The sequence below is a fragment of the Pinus tabuliformis genome, chromosome 6 (genome assembly GCF_031772625.1).
Source record: "Pinus tabuliformis cultivar Carrire ecotype Pingquan chromosome 6, CPIR1, whole genome shotgun sequence".
NCBI classification, from domain to species: domain Eukaryota; kingdom Viridiplantae; phylum Streptophyta; class Pinopsida; order Pinales; family Pinaceae; genus Pinus; species Pinus tabuliformis.
This window is the reverse complement of record NC_142292.1, coordinates 609411111-609429997: the sequence shown is the minus strand read 5'-3', so window position 1 is coordinate 609429997 and position 18887 is coordinate 609411111. Positions and strand designations below refer to the sequence as shown.

The 18887-nt window shown below is 33.8% G+C and overlaps 1 protein-coding gene across 1 annotated transcript; it reads right to left on the bottom strand.

Annotated features, from left to right (window-relative positions):
* Positions 1 to 272: 272 nt before the first annotated feature.
* LOC149260044 (bidirectional sugar transporter SWEET3b-like) lies at positions 273 to 2310 on the bottom strand. The gene is made up of 6 exons (XM_089378596.1): positions 2065 to 2310; positions 1832 to 1868; positions 1503 to 1725; positions 1179 to 1340; positions 790 to 912; positions 273 to 683 (listed from the first exon to the last, which is right to left on the bottom strand). Exons 1-6 carry the CDS (start codon positions 2102 to 2104, stop codon positions 501 to 503), a joined length of 768 nt encoding a protein of 255 aa, XP_089234722.1. The 5' UTR covers positions 2105 to 2310; the 3' UTR covers positions 273 to 500.
* Between the last annotated feature and the right edge of the window lie 16577 nt (positions 2311 to 18887).

The window sequence follows — 18887 nt, the reverse complement described above, 5'->3', positions numbered from 1 at the left end:
AATGCAATAGAATTGAAGAATTTATAAGGATATATGTGTTCTTTCTATAATATTCAGCATATTAAAAAAATATAAACTTGGTCGTTATCTAATATGTCTAGACATTATCATATCATGTCGCCTGATACCAAAGCAATATACACGTGATAACATTAATTATCGACTATAATTTTCATCTAGAGGAAAGTTCTATCATGGATTTATGGTCCTTGATAACGAACTTGCAGATCATTAAACAAATATTGGAGATTAATAACCTTCATAAAAACATCTCCTTGCAAATCGATTTTTAACTGATATTAAGTAAACAATGTTAACCAACAAGCTTATCATGCCTATGATGAAGAAGGGCAGATCTATATGTCTAGCCCTGTCTGAAAATGCTGAGGTTTGGCAAAGAATTTTACAGAAGAAAATATATCAGGACTGTGGTGAAGAGATACGGATGATAATGAAATTATCGATATACATATTGCAGAGTGTCTACCATCGAGTCTGCTTCAAGCTTTTTCAATATCTTCTGTGTAGGGTTTTATGTCCTCCTTGATGTTCTGTTCTATCGATTTCAGCTCCTCGCCTGCCTCCAGCTTTGCAGCTTCAACGCGTACTGGGCTTTTGTTCCAATAAATGCAATACAAAACCATCTGACCTAACCCCAATGGTATTCCAACAAAGTTCGGTGCCTGCACAATTTGAAAAACGTGAGGATAGAGTAGGGCGTTCAGCCTGAGTTTGATATCTGACATGAAGAAACATAAGAGTACGTGATTATCATTCCAATTAAATTACCATGATCAGAATGTCTCCGCTGAGAGCGCCATACACCATCCACAACACACATCCCAGAAAAGCGAACAACGAGAAATAGAAGCTCGGCATGAATTCCACACTCTTAGTATGTATTACCAGTCCCTGAATGTATAATAACAGTGAGCAAGTTAGTATTAATGGTACAATAATTGAAAATCATGATGAATATATTATCATGTCCATAGCAGATTTTAGAATATTTTCAAAGTATGAGAGACAGGAGTGAAATCAATTGTTAAATAGTACTCTTCATGCTTTTCAAATATTCTTGAATTTACCATTAAAATAAATTTAACAATATGATAGTTACAAATTATAATTTGAGATTTTAAAGTAGTTACCAAAAACTAATACAATATAAAACTTACAATTACAGATAGAGGAGAACCATAGAGAATAACAGTAAACACCGTTCCTGCAGTTCCTACAAGGGTCTTTTTATGCTTGTGATCATGGACAACACAAAAAGAAGATATTGCAATGGTTCCAAACACCAGCAACAGACCAACAACCATTATGCTCATATTCTTCTGCAAACATAAAAAATATATAAACAGTTTATCCACTGTCCAAAGAATTATATTCTGGTAAAAACAAGCCATTAGTGTTATACTCTAGTAAAAAAAACCAATAGATGGAGGAAACAAACTTAAATCGATACTATTTATAGAAGAAAGGTGACAAGATAATACTTTTGATTTAGGTGGAGCAAAAGTGAGGTAGATGCAAACGAAGCAGAGCTCTAAAAGAACGCCAATTCCATTGGCAACCATGACAACCACGTTATCCCACCCATTACTGATTAGGGGCGACCCATACAATGTGTATATGAGGCAATTCAAGAGGGCTATTGCATAGGGAAAGCCTGAAAAACTTTCAGTAGTTCTCTTCTCTATCACCCTCTTGAAAGTTGTACTGTTCAAAAATATTACACAGTAAAATGTTAACAATATACCTTAGTCTTTCAATTTGAGTTTAAGGATATATGAGAATATACTCAGTGGAAATATCTTATACTTACATTGATGTACTATACATGATCAAAGCGAAGGCAGTTCCTGTGATATAATGCGAGAGAAATCAGTAGATATAATAAATATTAGTGCTACCAGCTATCAGTGGACATAATTACTCTTCACATAACTAAACTTACCAAGCGATCTAAATGAAAAAATCTAGTCTAATATGCTGAGAGGATTTTCTTAGAATAGTGACACATAGCTTATGTTTAGGGATATGGAAGTTTTGACAGACCTAAAATGCCAACCCCCGAACGTACAGAGCAGTTCATCATTTCTTTTGTTCTTTGCTCACCAAGAAAAAGGGGAAACAATGGAAAAGAAGAAAAAGTAAAAATAAAAAAACAATTTCTCTCAGCTAGGAGGTGGAGGTGTCTTCATTCCTTTCCTGAAGTGTATTGCAGATGTGAGCATAGGGGTATTGCAGATGTGAGCATAGGGGAGTGTGGCTGTATACTTATATTCTCTGCCATCCAAAATTGCAAACGCATTTCATTTCATCCGGTGGGACTAGGTTTGAAACGGAGCTGGATGTTTTCAATTTGCTTCCAATTTCTTTTACAAGTGTCAAGGTTTCATTTGCACAAAGAGTTTAATACAAGTTTCCTACAGCGGCACGCATACTAGTCATTCATTCGTTATAACTGGCTGGTTTCCCTCATCGTTATCTTTGACTGATTTACATGAGTATATGGAAGTATCAAAGATTTCATTATCGCCATTTGGTTTTGTTTTGTACCTCATTGCAACTCTCAATTATTACAAAAGGTAGTGCCCACTGAACTGTTCAATAAACAATTTTATCAGAACTTCCAGTTGGCGTTCACCCGGTATTAGATTTCATTTTAATTACTGAGTCAGTGTGACTAAGAATGAATTCCCTGTTCTGAATTGAAGCAATTCGCGATAGACATCCTTTAGTTATCGAGCTGTATCATGTTATGAGACTGACACGTCTCATTTTTCGTCATTGGTCCCCCCTGATGTTGGCATCAGATGCAGGAGCTATAAACACAATACGAACTATCTCTGTAATTAATGTCCAGTGTTGCCCAATGATTGGATGAGTTGAAGTAAAGTGATAAGGCATATTGGTTGGTTGAACTTTTTCAGAATTTGATAGCAAGTTTGAGTTTGGGTTGCAAACGCTTCGCAATGTCCAAGTCACTGAGGAGTTTGTTTATGATTGTTGTAAAAAAAGTGTTTTAATAATAAAAAATTAAAATTTTACGTATAATTATTTAATTTAGAGTATGCCTTAAAATCATTTGAGTAAGAATTAGTTTTTATGGAACTTAAAGAAATAGGCGAAAGGCTTAAGATCCAAAGATTTGGTAGAGTTAAAGTTACTAATCACCAATAAATTATTTCAGGTAAAGTGGTTTTCTGATGAGTCCATTTTGGGAATAGCTATCCTCACTACTAGATTGATAACTAGGTTACGAAATACTGGATTGATAACTAAGTTACGACAGATTTTCTTGCTGTTATAAAAAAAACAATTATTTAACTCTAAATTCAACCAAACTGCAAAACATATAATACTTCAAACAATGTCTCAATTTACGGTTACACTAGAAGCTTCTTGGACTCCACTTTGCCGGCGCTATGAACCGTAATTAATAGTTTGTGTAATTAATTTCTAATGATTGGGATAAGTTGAAGTAACTAGTATAGTAAAAGCTTCGTATAATCAACAATCCATGTGCATTTGTTTTATCGGACAAAGCAAAAGAATAATTAAAAAACTTTCTTGCTGATGCAACCTTCTTATCACATACAGGAGGTGTGTAACCTACAGAAATATGACACCTCATTTGCCTGAACTGATGGTGCAGGATGCAACCTACAGAAACATGACACTTCATTGGAATCAACTATCCACATCTCTTCATCTCATTTTTTTGACGACTGCAAAACCTGCACTTGTTTTATTTTAGCAGCAAACGAAAGTAAAATCAGAAGATATTGTAAATCTTTTCTTCTTATCACATCACATCAAGATTCGTAATTTGCGTGTATTTGGTAAAGGGACAGATGTCCCCTTTATTTCCCATTATGGCAACTGGCACGGAAATATCACAGACAACAGAACCATATGGGAAGTTTTATCGTGTCTCATTTATTGTCATTGTGGTAATGATATGGCAAAAAGTTATGGACGATTTGATTTTGTTCAGTTGTATGATTTGATTTTTTTCAGTTGTGGTCGATATTAATTGGAGTAGTAGCTATACCAATTCATGTTGTAATTGAAGTTTAAATTTACCTTCAAGATATTTACTAACTTACCCAAAAACAAATATGATATTTTTTATATAAAAACCAAAAATGATATCTTTATAAATGTATTATTCAATTTTTTTAATTATTATAAATATATAAAAAATTAAAATTAAAATATTTATGCAGAAATAATATATATATATATATAAAGTTATTTTATTGGATGTTTTAATAGGTTTTATGTCCATTAAAAGTAAATTTTAAAAATAAGATTAATTTGTTTGTTTAAATATTATGAGGAAATATTGAAGATTAGAGGTATTTGGCAAATAAATTATTCTAATATCATAGCTTTTAGGTTCAATGGAGTTTCACACAAGATGCTTGACAACATACATGATTATTCCATTCAAACTAAAGCTCCATCTAAACTTTTTAAAAGAGAACTTTCACCTTTAACTTAAAATAAGATTAGTTGGTTTCTTATTACAAATTGAAATGTCATGAAGAAGGATTGAGGATAAGAAGTACTTGTGAGGAAAATAAACTATCTCAATATCTTAGAAGATGTCTAAGTTCAATGGAGTTTCACACAATATTAGTGACAACATCAAACTAGTGGACAGATGGTTCTTCCATTTAAAATAAAGTTCTAGCTTAACTTTTAAAAAGAAAGACTCCAACTTAACTTAAAAAAAAAATAGAATAATAAATATAAATTTTTTCTATTCAAACTTTGGACAACTTTAATTTAAATAATAATACTAATGAAATAACATTTTTAATATATTATTATTCTAAACTTTCTATTAACCAAATTATTTTCTTATATTTATATTAATTTACACATAAAACTCAAAAGTAGATCAAATCATACAAACAAAAAAAAGATGACCATCAACCTTTTGTAACAGAAATTGCATAGCATTTTATATTTAATAAAAGAAGACAGTGTATCAACGTTGGTGTGATCAGAATCTTAAAAAGAAACATGATTAACCAACTGTTCTGGACATATATTTATAGACGTTGGTGTGATCAGAATATTAAAAAAAACATGATTAACCAAACTGTTCTGGACATATATTTATAGCGGCTTGAAATACCAATACCTTGTTTTGGAGCGATTTCCCTTCTCTGAAGAAATCTTCTTCAATGATAAGTTTACTTGGATAATGTGCAGTTATCCGAATAAAATTCTGTTTTTGAAGGACAGATAGATTACTTGGACTATGTGGATTTTGGTTCCATCACATCCTGAAGTTTGTACTTACTTTCATGGATCTTTTCTCAACGATCATCAGCTTTACAACATTGGAGCATAGGAAGGTGATAAGTCTTAGTGATATGTAAATCATCGCTACACCATTTAAACAACATCTACTTGTCACTTCCTTATTTTAGAACATGTTTGAAAAGACTAACGTATGCTGAGGTGTCCAGTTGTTCCCTTGGACTTTTGTTGAGTCAGATTAATTTTCAACCTGTAACTTGTGATATACTTCAGGAGTGGGAAGGAATGGTGTCAGTTGAGTCTTCTGGATCTTTCTTCGCTGTCTTCGTTGTTTTGTTGCGGGGAGCAATAAGCCACAAATGCCGAGCTGTCCAATTGTTTCCTTGGACTTCTGGTGAGTGAGAATAATGTTCAACCTGTAATGCCGAGCTGTCCAATTGTTTACTTGGACTTTTGCTGAGTGAGAATAATATTCAACCTGTAACTTACTATATACTTTAGCGAAAATCTTTAGCGAAAATTTAATTGTTATGCTATATTAAAGAGAGATTAAACTTAAACTTAACTAGGTTTGAATATTTTCAGACTCTAGCAGATAGTGCAGAGTTAATCTTTTGGGAATATTGGAAAATAAACACCCAGGTGTAAAGTTGAAGTATTAGGGTAAGTTATAGGATTCAATTACCCACATCTAAATGGAGTATTGAATACTTTAGAGTCGAATGCTTAACGCTCATTATTCTTCACCGTTATATTGCCCACTTGTCACCTTTCATGTTCCCCTGAATCATGCCTTTCAAACGCTTTCTTCCACAGATATTTCGTCTGACGAGTCCTGTTGTCTAACGATCGTATCAGGATGTATAAAACTGTTAAAACTGTTTTGACTTCGACAACCCTTCGAATCCATTATGGGCTCAGCCATGCAGCTGTGTTTTCGAAGGTGGCAAAATCTATCAAACTCAGGTGTCAAACCAACAGTGAGGACAGTCATCTCTCGCTGCTATCCGCGAATGTCGGTTTGACTCATCACTGTTATCAAGGAAAACCACGCCACCTGTAATAACCCGCTGGTGATCCGTAAGGGAGCAGGCTTTCACTCCTGCCAGATGCCTCTGGGTCTTGGGCCGTTAACCTGTTTCCTTAAGTCCGAGGAAGAAGAACTCTTAGCCAAGCAGAAGCAGTTTTAAGGCATTAGGTTTGGAAGCTTGTTAATATATTTGTCTTTTTTTAATTTATTATAATTTAGTTGTCAAATTTGCTGCAAAGGCAATTATTTCTGGTTATTATGGGTGAATGTACAGTGACTTATCAGGGTTATTCAAAGAAAATTAAGCCACCTCAAATATTGGTGGTCCATAAAAGGCAGACTTTCAATCCTACCAAATACCTGTAGGCTTTAAACCATTAACCTATTTTTTAACCTGCTAAAAAACTAACTAACTCTTAACGGAACAAAAAAATAAAACATACTCTATGCTTTAATATAAATTATTCAACTTGAAATCTTGAATACTTTCTCCATGTGTATCTATATAGACTCTTTTTAAATATAAAAAAATTTTATAAACGTTTCAGTCAAAATATATGTATGTATTTCGTAATAAAAATCTAGGAATCTTTATAAATGTTTCAATCAAAATATTTGTATTGCTTAAAAAACTAACAAAATTGTCTTTTTATAATGAGACATGTTTTACAAATTGGGTTAGTTAAATAAAAATTTAAATTGAAAAAATAAAATTTATTCATTTAAAAGAAGACTAATAATAAATAAATAAATATAAACTTAATAGATAAAAATTTTATTTTTCATGTTTAATTTTAATTAAAATCAACTAAAAAAATAAAATTTGATTTTAAATTATTAAATCTTTGGAATTCAAGTGCTAAATCTATTTATGCATTTAAAAATGTATTTTAAACAACAAAAAATCACAATCCAAAATTATATTACTCTTGAAAAAAGATTATTTCTTAGACTAAGCCAATATAATATAATATCATGTGAGAATATCTATTTGAATCTTTGAAATATTTTTTTTAAATGAAATATACCTTTATATATATAAATTTATGAAAAGTGTGTGGAAGAGAGACAATTTCAAATTTTGAAGATTAATAAGTTAATGATATTTGTGAGTATATATTTCCATAACATGTAGTCATGTTGATATAAGTTTCTAGATATATGTTGCTTGTGAGTTTAATGATGCCTATGTTTCGAGTGGTCTCACTACCCATCATCAAGGACTCAAGTAAAGCGAGTTTACTGATGCATTCGTTGAGTCCCTCATGATGCGTAGTGAGATGAATCAAAACATAGGACATTATTAAATTTGCATGCAACATATATCCATAAACTTATATCAACAAGTGAACAATGTTATAATATTGATGATGTTGGAAATATTGAGAGGTGGTGAATTAGTATTTCACTTAAAAGTAGTTAATTATAAAAAAAATAGAGCTTGAACAATAGAACAATAAGCATCAACACATTCAAATACTAGCACACAAAAAGTTTTAGCTCGAAACCCTTCGAGGAAAGAAAGCATCGAACACTTCTCTAATATAGTTTATGAGTACATAATTCTTCAATCACCGTCGAGGAGGAGGGCCCAACTCCCTAGTACTCTATAAAATCGCTCAATTTATCAAGAAGCTCCAACTCCTAAAAGGATGTCGCTACACCCTGATTTACTAGCTTCAACACAAAGGACACTCCAATGCCTTGGTTTTATTAGCTACAAGTGATAGGATTCTTGAACACCCTGCAAGCTCCAACTTTCCCTAGCACCAACTTATCGCCCTGAAGTATTTTCAAACTACAACATAAAGGAGACTTCACTATCCTTCCTTGCAACACCCACCCACCCTCAAATAGAAAAATGAATAAGATAAAGTGTGGGCTGCCTTGGCAAGGAGAATGACCCACTTACAATGATATTTAATAAATTCCCTTACTAATTATACATACTTCATATTTTGAATGAAATCATACTACTTCATATTTTGAACAAATGTACCTTTATTATTTTGACCGCCTGAAGATGTCCTCTGTTGGGTGTTAGTTTTGTCTCATTTTTCACTCAAAATCACTCATGCTACTGTTTGATTAAATGGTTATTGTTGCAAGTATTTGTTACTTCGTTTGTTTTAACTGGATTAAAACACCATTAATGGAAGTTTAATAAAGGTTTGTATGTTCTAGGTTAAATTTGATTTGATCATGTTTTGAACCTACACTTACCTGCCTACACTGTGCAACAGATTCCTGCACCAATTCAGTTCTTACAGCGTGCCTGCACCAGTGCAAGTTTTACAGCGTGCCTCAACCAATTTGGGGCTTCCATACATTGACACATTTATGGGAGAATCTGAAAGAGGTTTATGATCAAATTGTCATTTGAACACTTCCACATAAGCCAAGACACACCCAGGTCATACAAATTTATATTTAGAGAATAATTAATGCTAAATCCCCGATTTGTAGCAGTTTCTAGACTGCCTATTTACACCTCAATTTCGGCATCGATCATAGTGAATCTCATAATTCTAAAACATGTGTTTTTCTCCCTACATAGGAAATTGGGTAAGATGCAAGCCATTTTCCAAAATTCCTAATGGTTAAGGAGATACAAAGGGGGCTTTGGAGGAAGATTGTTAAAAATACTATCTTTTCCAGAATTCTAGAAAATGCCCAGATTTGGGAAATTCGTGGTAAATCTCCATTATTTCAGTAGGGAAACGGTTATACTAATATTCTATTAATGATAATTAGTTGGGATTCAATCCCCATGATGTTTGCAAAGGATTGGCTTGTTTTATGTCAAGTTTAGAATGTAAAAAGATTATAAAAGAAGAGTTATAGCTCCAAGCCTAGCTAATCAATTTAGTCAATCAATTAAGCAGAAGGCATAAGCACGCATAGGCAGGCACAACGCAGAAGGGAGGAGAAGTTTTTCCAATGTAGCAACACATGGATTTTAGTGTGGAATGCTTCTCCTACTTGCTAGGATTAGCTGATGTCTGCATTATGTAAAAGATTGTTTTTAGTTATTAATTAAGGCAATTTTTATCCATGTTCTATCTACTTATTTATTGCATCTAATGATTTCAATTTCTGTGTGAACCAGGCACTCAAAGATGGTGTGAGTTAGCTACGTTGGCCACCAGACCAGCTCGACATCGCTCTCATATTTTAAATAGCATTTGAATTCTTGTTTGTTTGCTATGTGAATTTGATTTCTTTACAATTTCTTTCTTCCTTCGATTGTTGTTATCTAACTTACTGCAGATGTTTTATTCCCAAAAATTAATTCGATTTGCTGCAATCGATTATTCCAAGTTTTAAGGTTAATTTGAGTTACTGCAATTTGTTTCTATTTCATTTGCTGCATTATTAATTATACTTGCAACTAAAATATTTTAAACAATGATTGCGCCCTCTAGATTGTCTGCATCCATAAGATCGACTCTATGGTTATGAGATCTAACGCTAATTCTGTAAATTAATCTGAATCAATCAATTTATATCTAAAGCTGTGATTTTTACATTTGCTGAGCCGATATTCATAAATAAGGAAACTACATGTTTGAATTGATAAATGCTTAATTAATATTATGGTTTCCTTTAACTTCTAGATTGTTCTTACACATAATTAGTGCAAGCAAATTGTTACACAGAATTAGTGCAAGTAGAATGTTACACAGAATTAGTGTAAGCAAATTTTCTGATTTTCTGCTTGCACCAGTGCAAGCACATTACAATATACAGTGGTGCAAGTAGAATTAGTGCAAGTAGAATAATTTGAATTGATTCTGAATTTATTCCAGCATTTACAGTCTTTTCATTATTGTGGAGGCACCGCTTTATATCCAGTTTTGATTTCCCTTCTGTTTACTTGCAACTAGAATTTCCTTTCACATTGATTGCTTTTACTTTTCCTCATGCTTTTAATTGTTTGGATTGGTGTTTCTTGCATGAGTGCAGGATTACATTTATTTTCGATATTAATCAAAAGATAGACTAGAATTTGTTTTGCAAGTTACCAGGGACTCTCTCTGGCATTTCCAGTGCTGCGTCTCAAATTTCACGAACTCTCTAGATTGACAAATTAAATGTTGGTACATTTATAGACCCTATATTGCACCCAACATTTTGGCAACATTACCAAGGAGGCACTCAAGGGATTGACCTTAGTGACCAGTTGCATTTGGTTTCTATTCCTTCACCTACTTTCTCTTGCAATTTTATGTTCTTTGAATTTATTTCTTTCCTGCATTTTTTCTTTAAGGTTTCTCATTTTATTTAATGTTGTAAGAACCCCCCATCCACCCTACGCACATATATATACATTATTCATGTGCTAACAAATGTACCAGTGGTCTCATTGAAGATAGAAAAATGGTATTTTGAGTCGTTTTTCATTGAAGAGTTTGAGGCTAACATCAATCATTTAGTGCACCTATTTTACTAATTAGTTGGAAGAAACATTCAAAGAAGGAGTCTCAAAGTAGTACATGGAGAACCTTTCTTAGTTTGGTAAGAAATGGAAAACATTGTTACTTTAGAATTTCCTATCAAAGATCTAGGAGTGGCTGAAATGCATAATATTTCCCCATCCGCACTACCAAAATTTCATGTTTTGGAAAATGAAGACCCAGATACATTCCTATTTGAGTTTGAAGTACTTTGTAGAGGATATGGTTATTGTACTAATTCTCAAAGGTTGCAAGTGTTTCCTCTTACTCTTAAAGGATCAACTCGCTAATGGTTCATCAACCTTGGTGGGAACTGCATTCAAGCATGGGAAGACATGAAGAATGTATTCTTGGAGAAATATCAAAACTATTGCTAGGTCGATGGAGATATTTTTGGGATAACACAAGGGGAAAATGAAAATTTGGAGGATTATGTGGAGCGATTTAGATACAACCTCCAAAAATCAGAACATAATAATTTGGTAAAAGATACTTTGAAAACACTCCTACTCAAAGAAATCAAAGGGTAATTTTTAGAACCTTTAAATCTTATAGGAGAAAGTGATGTTTCTCACTTACCATATGATGATGTTTGTAAATTGTGCATTAGTTATTCAAGAGGAATCTCCAAGATTGGTAAGAATTCTCGAGAACCTTCTTCTCAAATTTTGGAATCAACTACAAAAATAGGAGCTACAAAATCTTGTCTAAATTTACAATTGGATGATTTGTAGGAAGAATGGAAGCAGTGCAAGGAGGATCATTCAAATTATTTTCCATCACTATTAGGGTTTCAACAAGTATTTAAGGAATCATGTAAGGAAATAAATCCGACCGCCGAGTATAACTAAAAACTTGTCATCATTTAATACTTGGAATAATATTTATTGTCCCAAACAGGTTCCTAAACACATCTACAACCCTACAATTCCATGGAAAACTTATAATCCTCCTTTGATTCAATACCCCACCTTATGGCTGCAATGGCCCTCTCCTTGTCCCTCATCCTCGATCCAGATATCTCCATGGCCTCAAGAATCATTCGGATCCTTATCTCTAGGGAAATCTCCCATGCAAATTCAATCATATGAGCACCAACAAAAACCACAATTTCTTTCCAATTCACCATTGAGTTATCCTCCCCCACGATCTCAGTCGCATGTGCAACCTTACCCTAGCCTCAATCCATACCCTACCCCTTATCCTAATCCTTACGCTTCTCCTTATCATTACCCATACCCTAATCTGTACCTTAACCCTAGTCCATACCCTTATCCATACCCTTGACCTAGCCCTAGACCAAACCCTAATCCCAATCCAAACCCAAGCCTTAGTCCAAGCATTAACCAAAACCCTAGCCCAAACCATATCATAAACCCTAATTTAAACCATGAGGTTGCACAGCAGTTGGAACCACCTATTCTTTCTCCTAATTCCCATATTGAACAAGATGTTACACCTTCCATATTGGGAAAGGGAATGAATTTGGAAACTTCCCCCATTATCGCAAAACATTTACCCCGAGAAGATATAATTCAAAGACCACCTAAGGATCAATCTTTCATTGGAACTTGTTCTGAAAATGTTGTTGAAACTCAAATCCCTAGAATCTCTCTCAACCTTTCTTGTGAATATGAATATCAAATATTTGAGCCTGAACATAAGAGATTTATCTTTTGTCTTTCACCAGATTTTTTGTGCTTATAGGAGAATGACTATCAAACTGTGGAAGACTTGCATCAGTGGGAGAATCATAAATACGTGGATTCCATTGAATCCTAGTTTTGAGCAACCATCAACCCACCTTATTTCTTCATCATTCAAAAACTCTTGGTACCATGTCAATTAAAGAAACTGATTTCTCATGCTTTGGTATGTATTGAAGTTTATTCTTTAAAACTAAGTGTGAGTATAATCAGCATTTTGTTATGCACATGGCTTCATTGGGAGTATGCATACACTTAAAGGTGATATTTCTCCCTTTAAAAATAGGGTAGGGTAATGAATAAAGATGAATAACAACACTCTTGAACTTGTGATTCCATAAAAGCACAACTTTTGAAATTTTTATTATTACGCATTCTCATGGTAAAACTTGTCAAAAGTAATTTACATTTCACACTTCATATTTTTAAAGAGACTTTGATTGTGGATCAATACATATTGTTATAAGTTACATGTAATACTTTTCTCTTATTCTAACAAACTATCATCTAGAAAATCTTTTCAAGTCCCTCTTCGAAGGAATCAATGAAAAACCTCTTATAGTGGAGCATGTTTGCAAAACCCTAATAAGCTTTCATAAAGAACCCTAGTATGATAAACTCAAGGAATCTTTTTGGTCATTATCTAAGACGTTTTTTAATAAAGTTCTTAGGGTAGCATAACCAACCAGTAAAGAGTAGTAATTAAAAGCTTTTCACACCATCCTGCACTCTTAAGGAGTAGACTTGCTTTCCCACCTATTAAGTAACCTATATGAGGTTAATCATAATCAAAGTTTTCTTAAAACATAAATGAATTATTGAGGGATAGGAGGTCTCATTGCGAGCTGACCTACTATGATCATGGTTCCTAAGGAGAATAACATTACTGCACTGGTCACCAAGCCAGGGTAATGGCTACAGTTGAAAAGCTAGAAGACAAGAGGTCTCATCACGAGCAGGATTGTGTATTCTTGTTAGTTCTTGTGAATGGCACTGTCGATAGTTGGTTACCAAGACAAGACAACGGCCTTCAATTAACTTCTAAAAAAGAGAAAAGTAAAATTTTCTTAAATGACTCTGACTCTATATCTAATAGGTGGGACAAAAGCATTTCGTAAGGTTAAAAGGTATCCCTGTTGATGTTACGGACGCCTGCTGGCAGCAGGGCCATGCCTGTGGTATTAAAGTTAACTCTACACTATAATTTACTTGGTTGATTTTCCTTTTCGTGAACACACTATCAATCTCTTTGAGAATGGCTTTAAAATCCTTATGTTGTTATGCCTTGGAGTTCTATCTTTTTGGAATGATTTTTATGGACGTGGGGACCCTTAGTGCAGGTAATTCATTGTGCCCAGACAAGAGAAGCTTCAACTATACATGGATAATGGTAAAATGATCACTAGGGGAACATATTGCTATGTCTACTTTTACCACCATGGCTTTTAAATCATGTCACTCATATTTACAATGAGGATTTTAAAGTGTAACTTCTGGGAAGGGATGCCTCCGAGGTATTATTTTTGAAAATTTTAAAAGTTGTCTATTTTTCTCAAGTAACAACACCATCCTTGCAAGTTCGTTTTTCCATGGTAGTTTTTGTTTTAGGCTTTCTTGAAATTAGTTTAAGTAAATAAAGAGTCTAGCAGACACTCTGTTATTAAGAGCAAGCTTCATCAAGTGCAGGAAATGTAATCATGCAAAATTGCAGGAACATCATTATGAATGTTTATACATGTTTCTATTTTTTATTTTTTTTTCAAAGAAGTAACAGTACCAAATTTTCTTCCATGAGGACATGCAAGATGGTTAGCATGGGAGGATGTTGGGCCTTAGTTTCGTCTCATTTTTCCCTAAAAATCTCTCATGCTACTATTTGATTAAATTATTATTGTTGCAAGTATTTGTTACTTCTTTTGTTTTAAGAGGATTAAAATACCATTAATGGAAGTTTAATAAAGGTTTGTATGTTGTAGGTTAAAGTCGATTTGATCATGTTTTGAACCTACACTTACCTACCTGCACTGTGCAACAGATTCCTGCACCAATTCAGTTCTTACATTGTACCTGCACCAATGCATGTTTTACAACGGCCTCCACCAATTTGGGGCTTTCATACATTGACACATTTATGGGGGAATCTGAAAGAGGTTTATGATCAAAATGTCATTTGAGCACTTCCACATAAGCCAAGACACACCCAGGTCATACAGATTTATATTAGAGAATAATTAATGCTACAATCCTGAATTTGTAGTAGTTTCTAGACTGCCTATTTACACCATGATCTTGGCATTGATCATAGTAAATCTCATAATTATGAAACATGGGTTATTCTCCCAGCATAGGAAATTGATTAAGCCTCAGGCCATTTTCCAAAATTCGTAATGGTTAAGGAAATACGAAGACGACTTTGGAGGAAGTTTGTTAAAAATACCATCTTTTCCAGAATTCTAGAAAATGCCCAAATTTGGAAAATTCATGGTAAATCTCCATTATTTTAGTAGGGAAATGGTTGTACTGATATTCTATTAATGATAATTAGTTTGGATTCAATCCCCATGATGTTTGCAAAGGATTGGCTTGTTTTATGCCAAGTTTGGAATGTAAAAAGATTATGAAAGAAGAGCTATGGCTCCAAGCCTAGCTAATCAATTTAGTCAATCAATTAAGCAGAAGGCAGAAGCACACATAGGCAGGCACAATGCAGAAGAGAGGAGAATTTTTTTCCAATGTAGCAACACATGGATTTTAGTGTGGAATGTTTCTCCTACTTGATGGGATCAGCCAATTTCTGCATTATGTAAAAGACTATCTTCAGTAATTAATTTAGGCAATTTTTATCCATGTTCTGTCTACTTATTTATTACATCTAATGATTTCAATTCTATGTGAACTAGGCACTCAAAGAGGGTGTGAGTTGGCTGGGTTGGCCGCCAGACCAACTGGACATCGCCCTCATGTTTTAAATAGCATTTCAATTCTTGTTTGTTTGCTATGTGAATTTGATTTCTTTACAATTTCTTTTTTCTTTTGATTGATGTTATCTAACTTGCTTCAGATGTTTTATTCCCAAAAATTAGTTCAATTTGCTACAATCGATTATTCCAAGTTTTAAGGTTAATTTGAGTTGCTGCAATTTGTTTCTATTTCATTTGCTGCATTATTAATTATACTTGCACCTGAAATATTTTAAACAACGATTGAGCCCTCCAGAGTGTCCAAATCCATAAGATCGACTCTGTCGTTATGAATTCTAACTCTAATTTTGTAAATTAATCTAGATCAATTAATTTATATCTAAAGCTGTGATTTTTACATTTCCTGACCCGATATTCATAAATAAGGAAACTACATGTTTGAATTGATAAATGCTTAATTAATATTATGGTTTCCTTTAACTTCTGGATTGTTCTTACACATAATTAGTGCAAGGAGATTGTTACATAGAATTAGTGCAAGCGAGTGTTACACAGAATTAGTGCAAGCAGAATAGTTTGAATTGCTTTTGAATTTATTCTAACATTTACATTATTTTCATTATTGTGCAAGCACCACTTGATATCTAATTCAGATTTCCCTTCTGTGTACTTCCAATTAGAATTTCCTTTCGCATTGAATGCTTTTACTTTCCCACATGCTTTTAATTGTTTGGATTGGGTTTCTTGCACTAGTGCAAGATTACATTTATTTTCAAGATTAATCACAAGATAGACTAGAATTTGTTTTGCAGGTTACCAGGGACATTCTTTGGCATTTCCAGTGTTGCATCTTGAAGTTCACGAACTCTCCGAATTGAAAAATTAAATGTTGGTACATTTATAGACCCTATACTGCACCCAACGTCCTCAATAGGTGTTACTGTTGTATGCTTCAAAATGTTGATACAATATGTACCTATGATATGGTGATGTCTTCAACTTGTGGGTGCCACATAGATGCTCCTCAAGATGATTTGATGCTTTTGCCTCTGGTAATAATGCAATTCAACAATATCCGAAACACAAATGCTTCAGAAAAGATAATTGTCATGAACTAAACAAGACGTGTTAAGAAAATTTGTCAATGTTGCTCAACTTCAAAACCTTGGACTCTGCCAAATTTTCCTTTTCTTCAGTATTTAAATTTTTAAAAAGCTAAGTATAGTTAGGGGCCAATATTATCAAGCTAGATTAAAATTTAAACCTCAAAGCAAGCTCACAACCTTGATGTTAAAACTCCAATATGCCTCACCAGATTAGACTTCCATACCACAAGAATTGTATCAGTCAAAGGTTTGTAGATCAAAGCACCATAAACAAAAGGAATAAACCAAAGTTTCTATACAGCGTTAAGGTGTTCTCTTCATATATGCGTCAACAAGATGTCATAAGCATTACTCGAACTGCTCATAAATGCCTCAAGTTTGTGGTGGTTTTATATGCCTTAACTAGGTCGAGGTTACTCCACTAATTTAGATATAAGACTTAAATAAATTCAGTGATATCTCAAATTTGTAGGACAAGAAGGGCGCTCAGATCTATTTCATTTAATCCAACAATGCACATGAAAAATAAAAGTCTTAGTCGTATCCAATTAGGTTAGCTAAACCCCAATCCAAAATCATCATAATTTGACCTCATCTGCAAGAAGTGCATAATTGTACAAGGTTGGAGACATGAGGTTATTAAGCCACTATTAAAAGCCCTAGATATGCATTAATAGAAAATAAAATTTCTTAGAATTTTTCCTTAATGGAGGGTCAAAAAAGATAGATGGATAGAAAACCTTAGGTACATATCACTGCTTCAGCTTTGCGGACTTCTCAAGAAAATAATTAATCCTTCAAAAGTATGCAAACCACGTCAAAATGAGCTTAAAAACCTAGTGAATCCCATTAGATATAATCATACCCCATAAACCTTTACTACATAGCCTCCTTGTCATATCTTCAATGCTCCACAAGCTTGCACTTCATTTCAGAGAGATTGACAAATTTTCTTGTCATTTGGAGGGAAAACGATTATTGTATTTATAGAGGTGGAAATTCTATTTTAGAGGCGCAAGCCAGCTTCACATGGAGGGAAAAATGAATTTGGAAATTTGAAATAGTTGGAGCCAAAATTTTTTATAAAATGAGGTCGACTTGTAAGGGTTGGAGGGAAGCATTTTAAATTCGATATTTCAAAACATTTCCCTTTGAAATTAACTTTCACTAAGAAGCTAAAACCCACAATCACTTGACCATAAGATATTTAAATTCGCTCTTCAATGAGAGCCTGCCACATCATCTCCTTTTGTAGACTTCAACCACAAAAAGGGGGCTTCATTTTTTATCAAGCATATCTCCCAAACTGTGAGAACCCTTGTGACATGCAACATACCATCAGAATTGGCATGATGAGGAGAATCAAATAAAGGTGACCTTGACCATAAAGACCTTAAATTTACTTGTGATGTTTTTCATAAATGGTGGGACATCTTTTGGTGCTGCTTGGGTTGACATCAATGACAACCACATTTTAATATCCTCCCCCTTTCTCATTTTACGAAACACGTGTACTCCCCCTGTGATCACTACCCCCCTCCCAAATTCCATTCCTTTGATCTTCCTAACCTATTTTCTCTCCCCCTTTGACATTAATGGAAAAGGGTGACTCCCCCTAAACAGATGCCTACTTCTCTGTTCTTGTAACATGCCCTTGATCCCCCTATCTACTTAGTTGGATATTATGTATGTGAATGTGAACTTGCTAGAATTCCAAGCTTCTATCTAAGATACTCAAAAATCTCAAGCGGTAGAGGTTTGGTGAATATTCCAACTATTTATTCCTTTTTCCCAATGTATTCCACATTTATGTTCTTTTCGCAACATTTTCTCGAACAAAATGGTATTTGATAGGAATGTGATTTGTTTTTGAATGCATGACAAGATTATGGGAGATAATTATGGCACTGGTTTTGGCACTTTACATTCGAATGGGCTCATCGAACTTCACCACTATATCTTGGAATGTTTGTTTCATCCAAAGGAACTAAGCACAACATGTCATTGTTGCTATGCATTTTGCTTCTATTGTGGATAAGGAGATTTTAGAATACTTCTTGCTCAACGATGAGACAAGGCAACCACCTAAGTAGAAGGATGCTCCACTACTACTTTTGCGATCATCAACATTGCCCACATAATTTGCATCTGTATCAGTTGAGATAGTTATATCATTTCCTTTTGGATACCACAGTCCAAAGTCTATTGTTCATTTGAGGTATCGAAATATCCTTTTTACTACAACATCATGGGATTATTTTGGTGTTGCTTGGAAACACACTACCTGTCCAACTTCCTACATCACACTTAGTCTCAAGGCTATGACATACAATATTATTCCAACAACTAATCTATACATTCTTTGATTTTCATCCTTG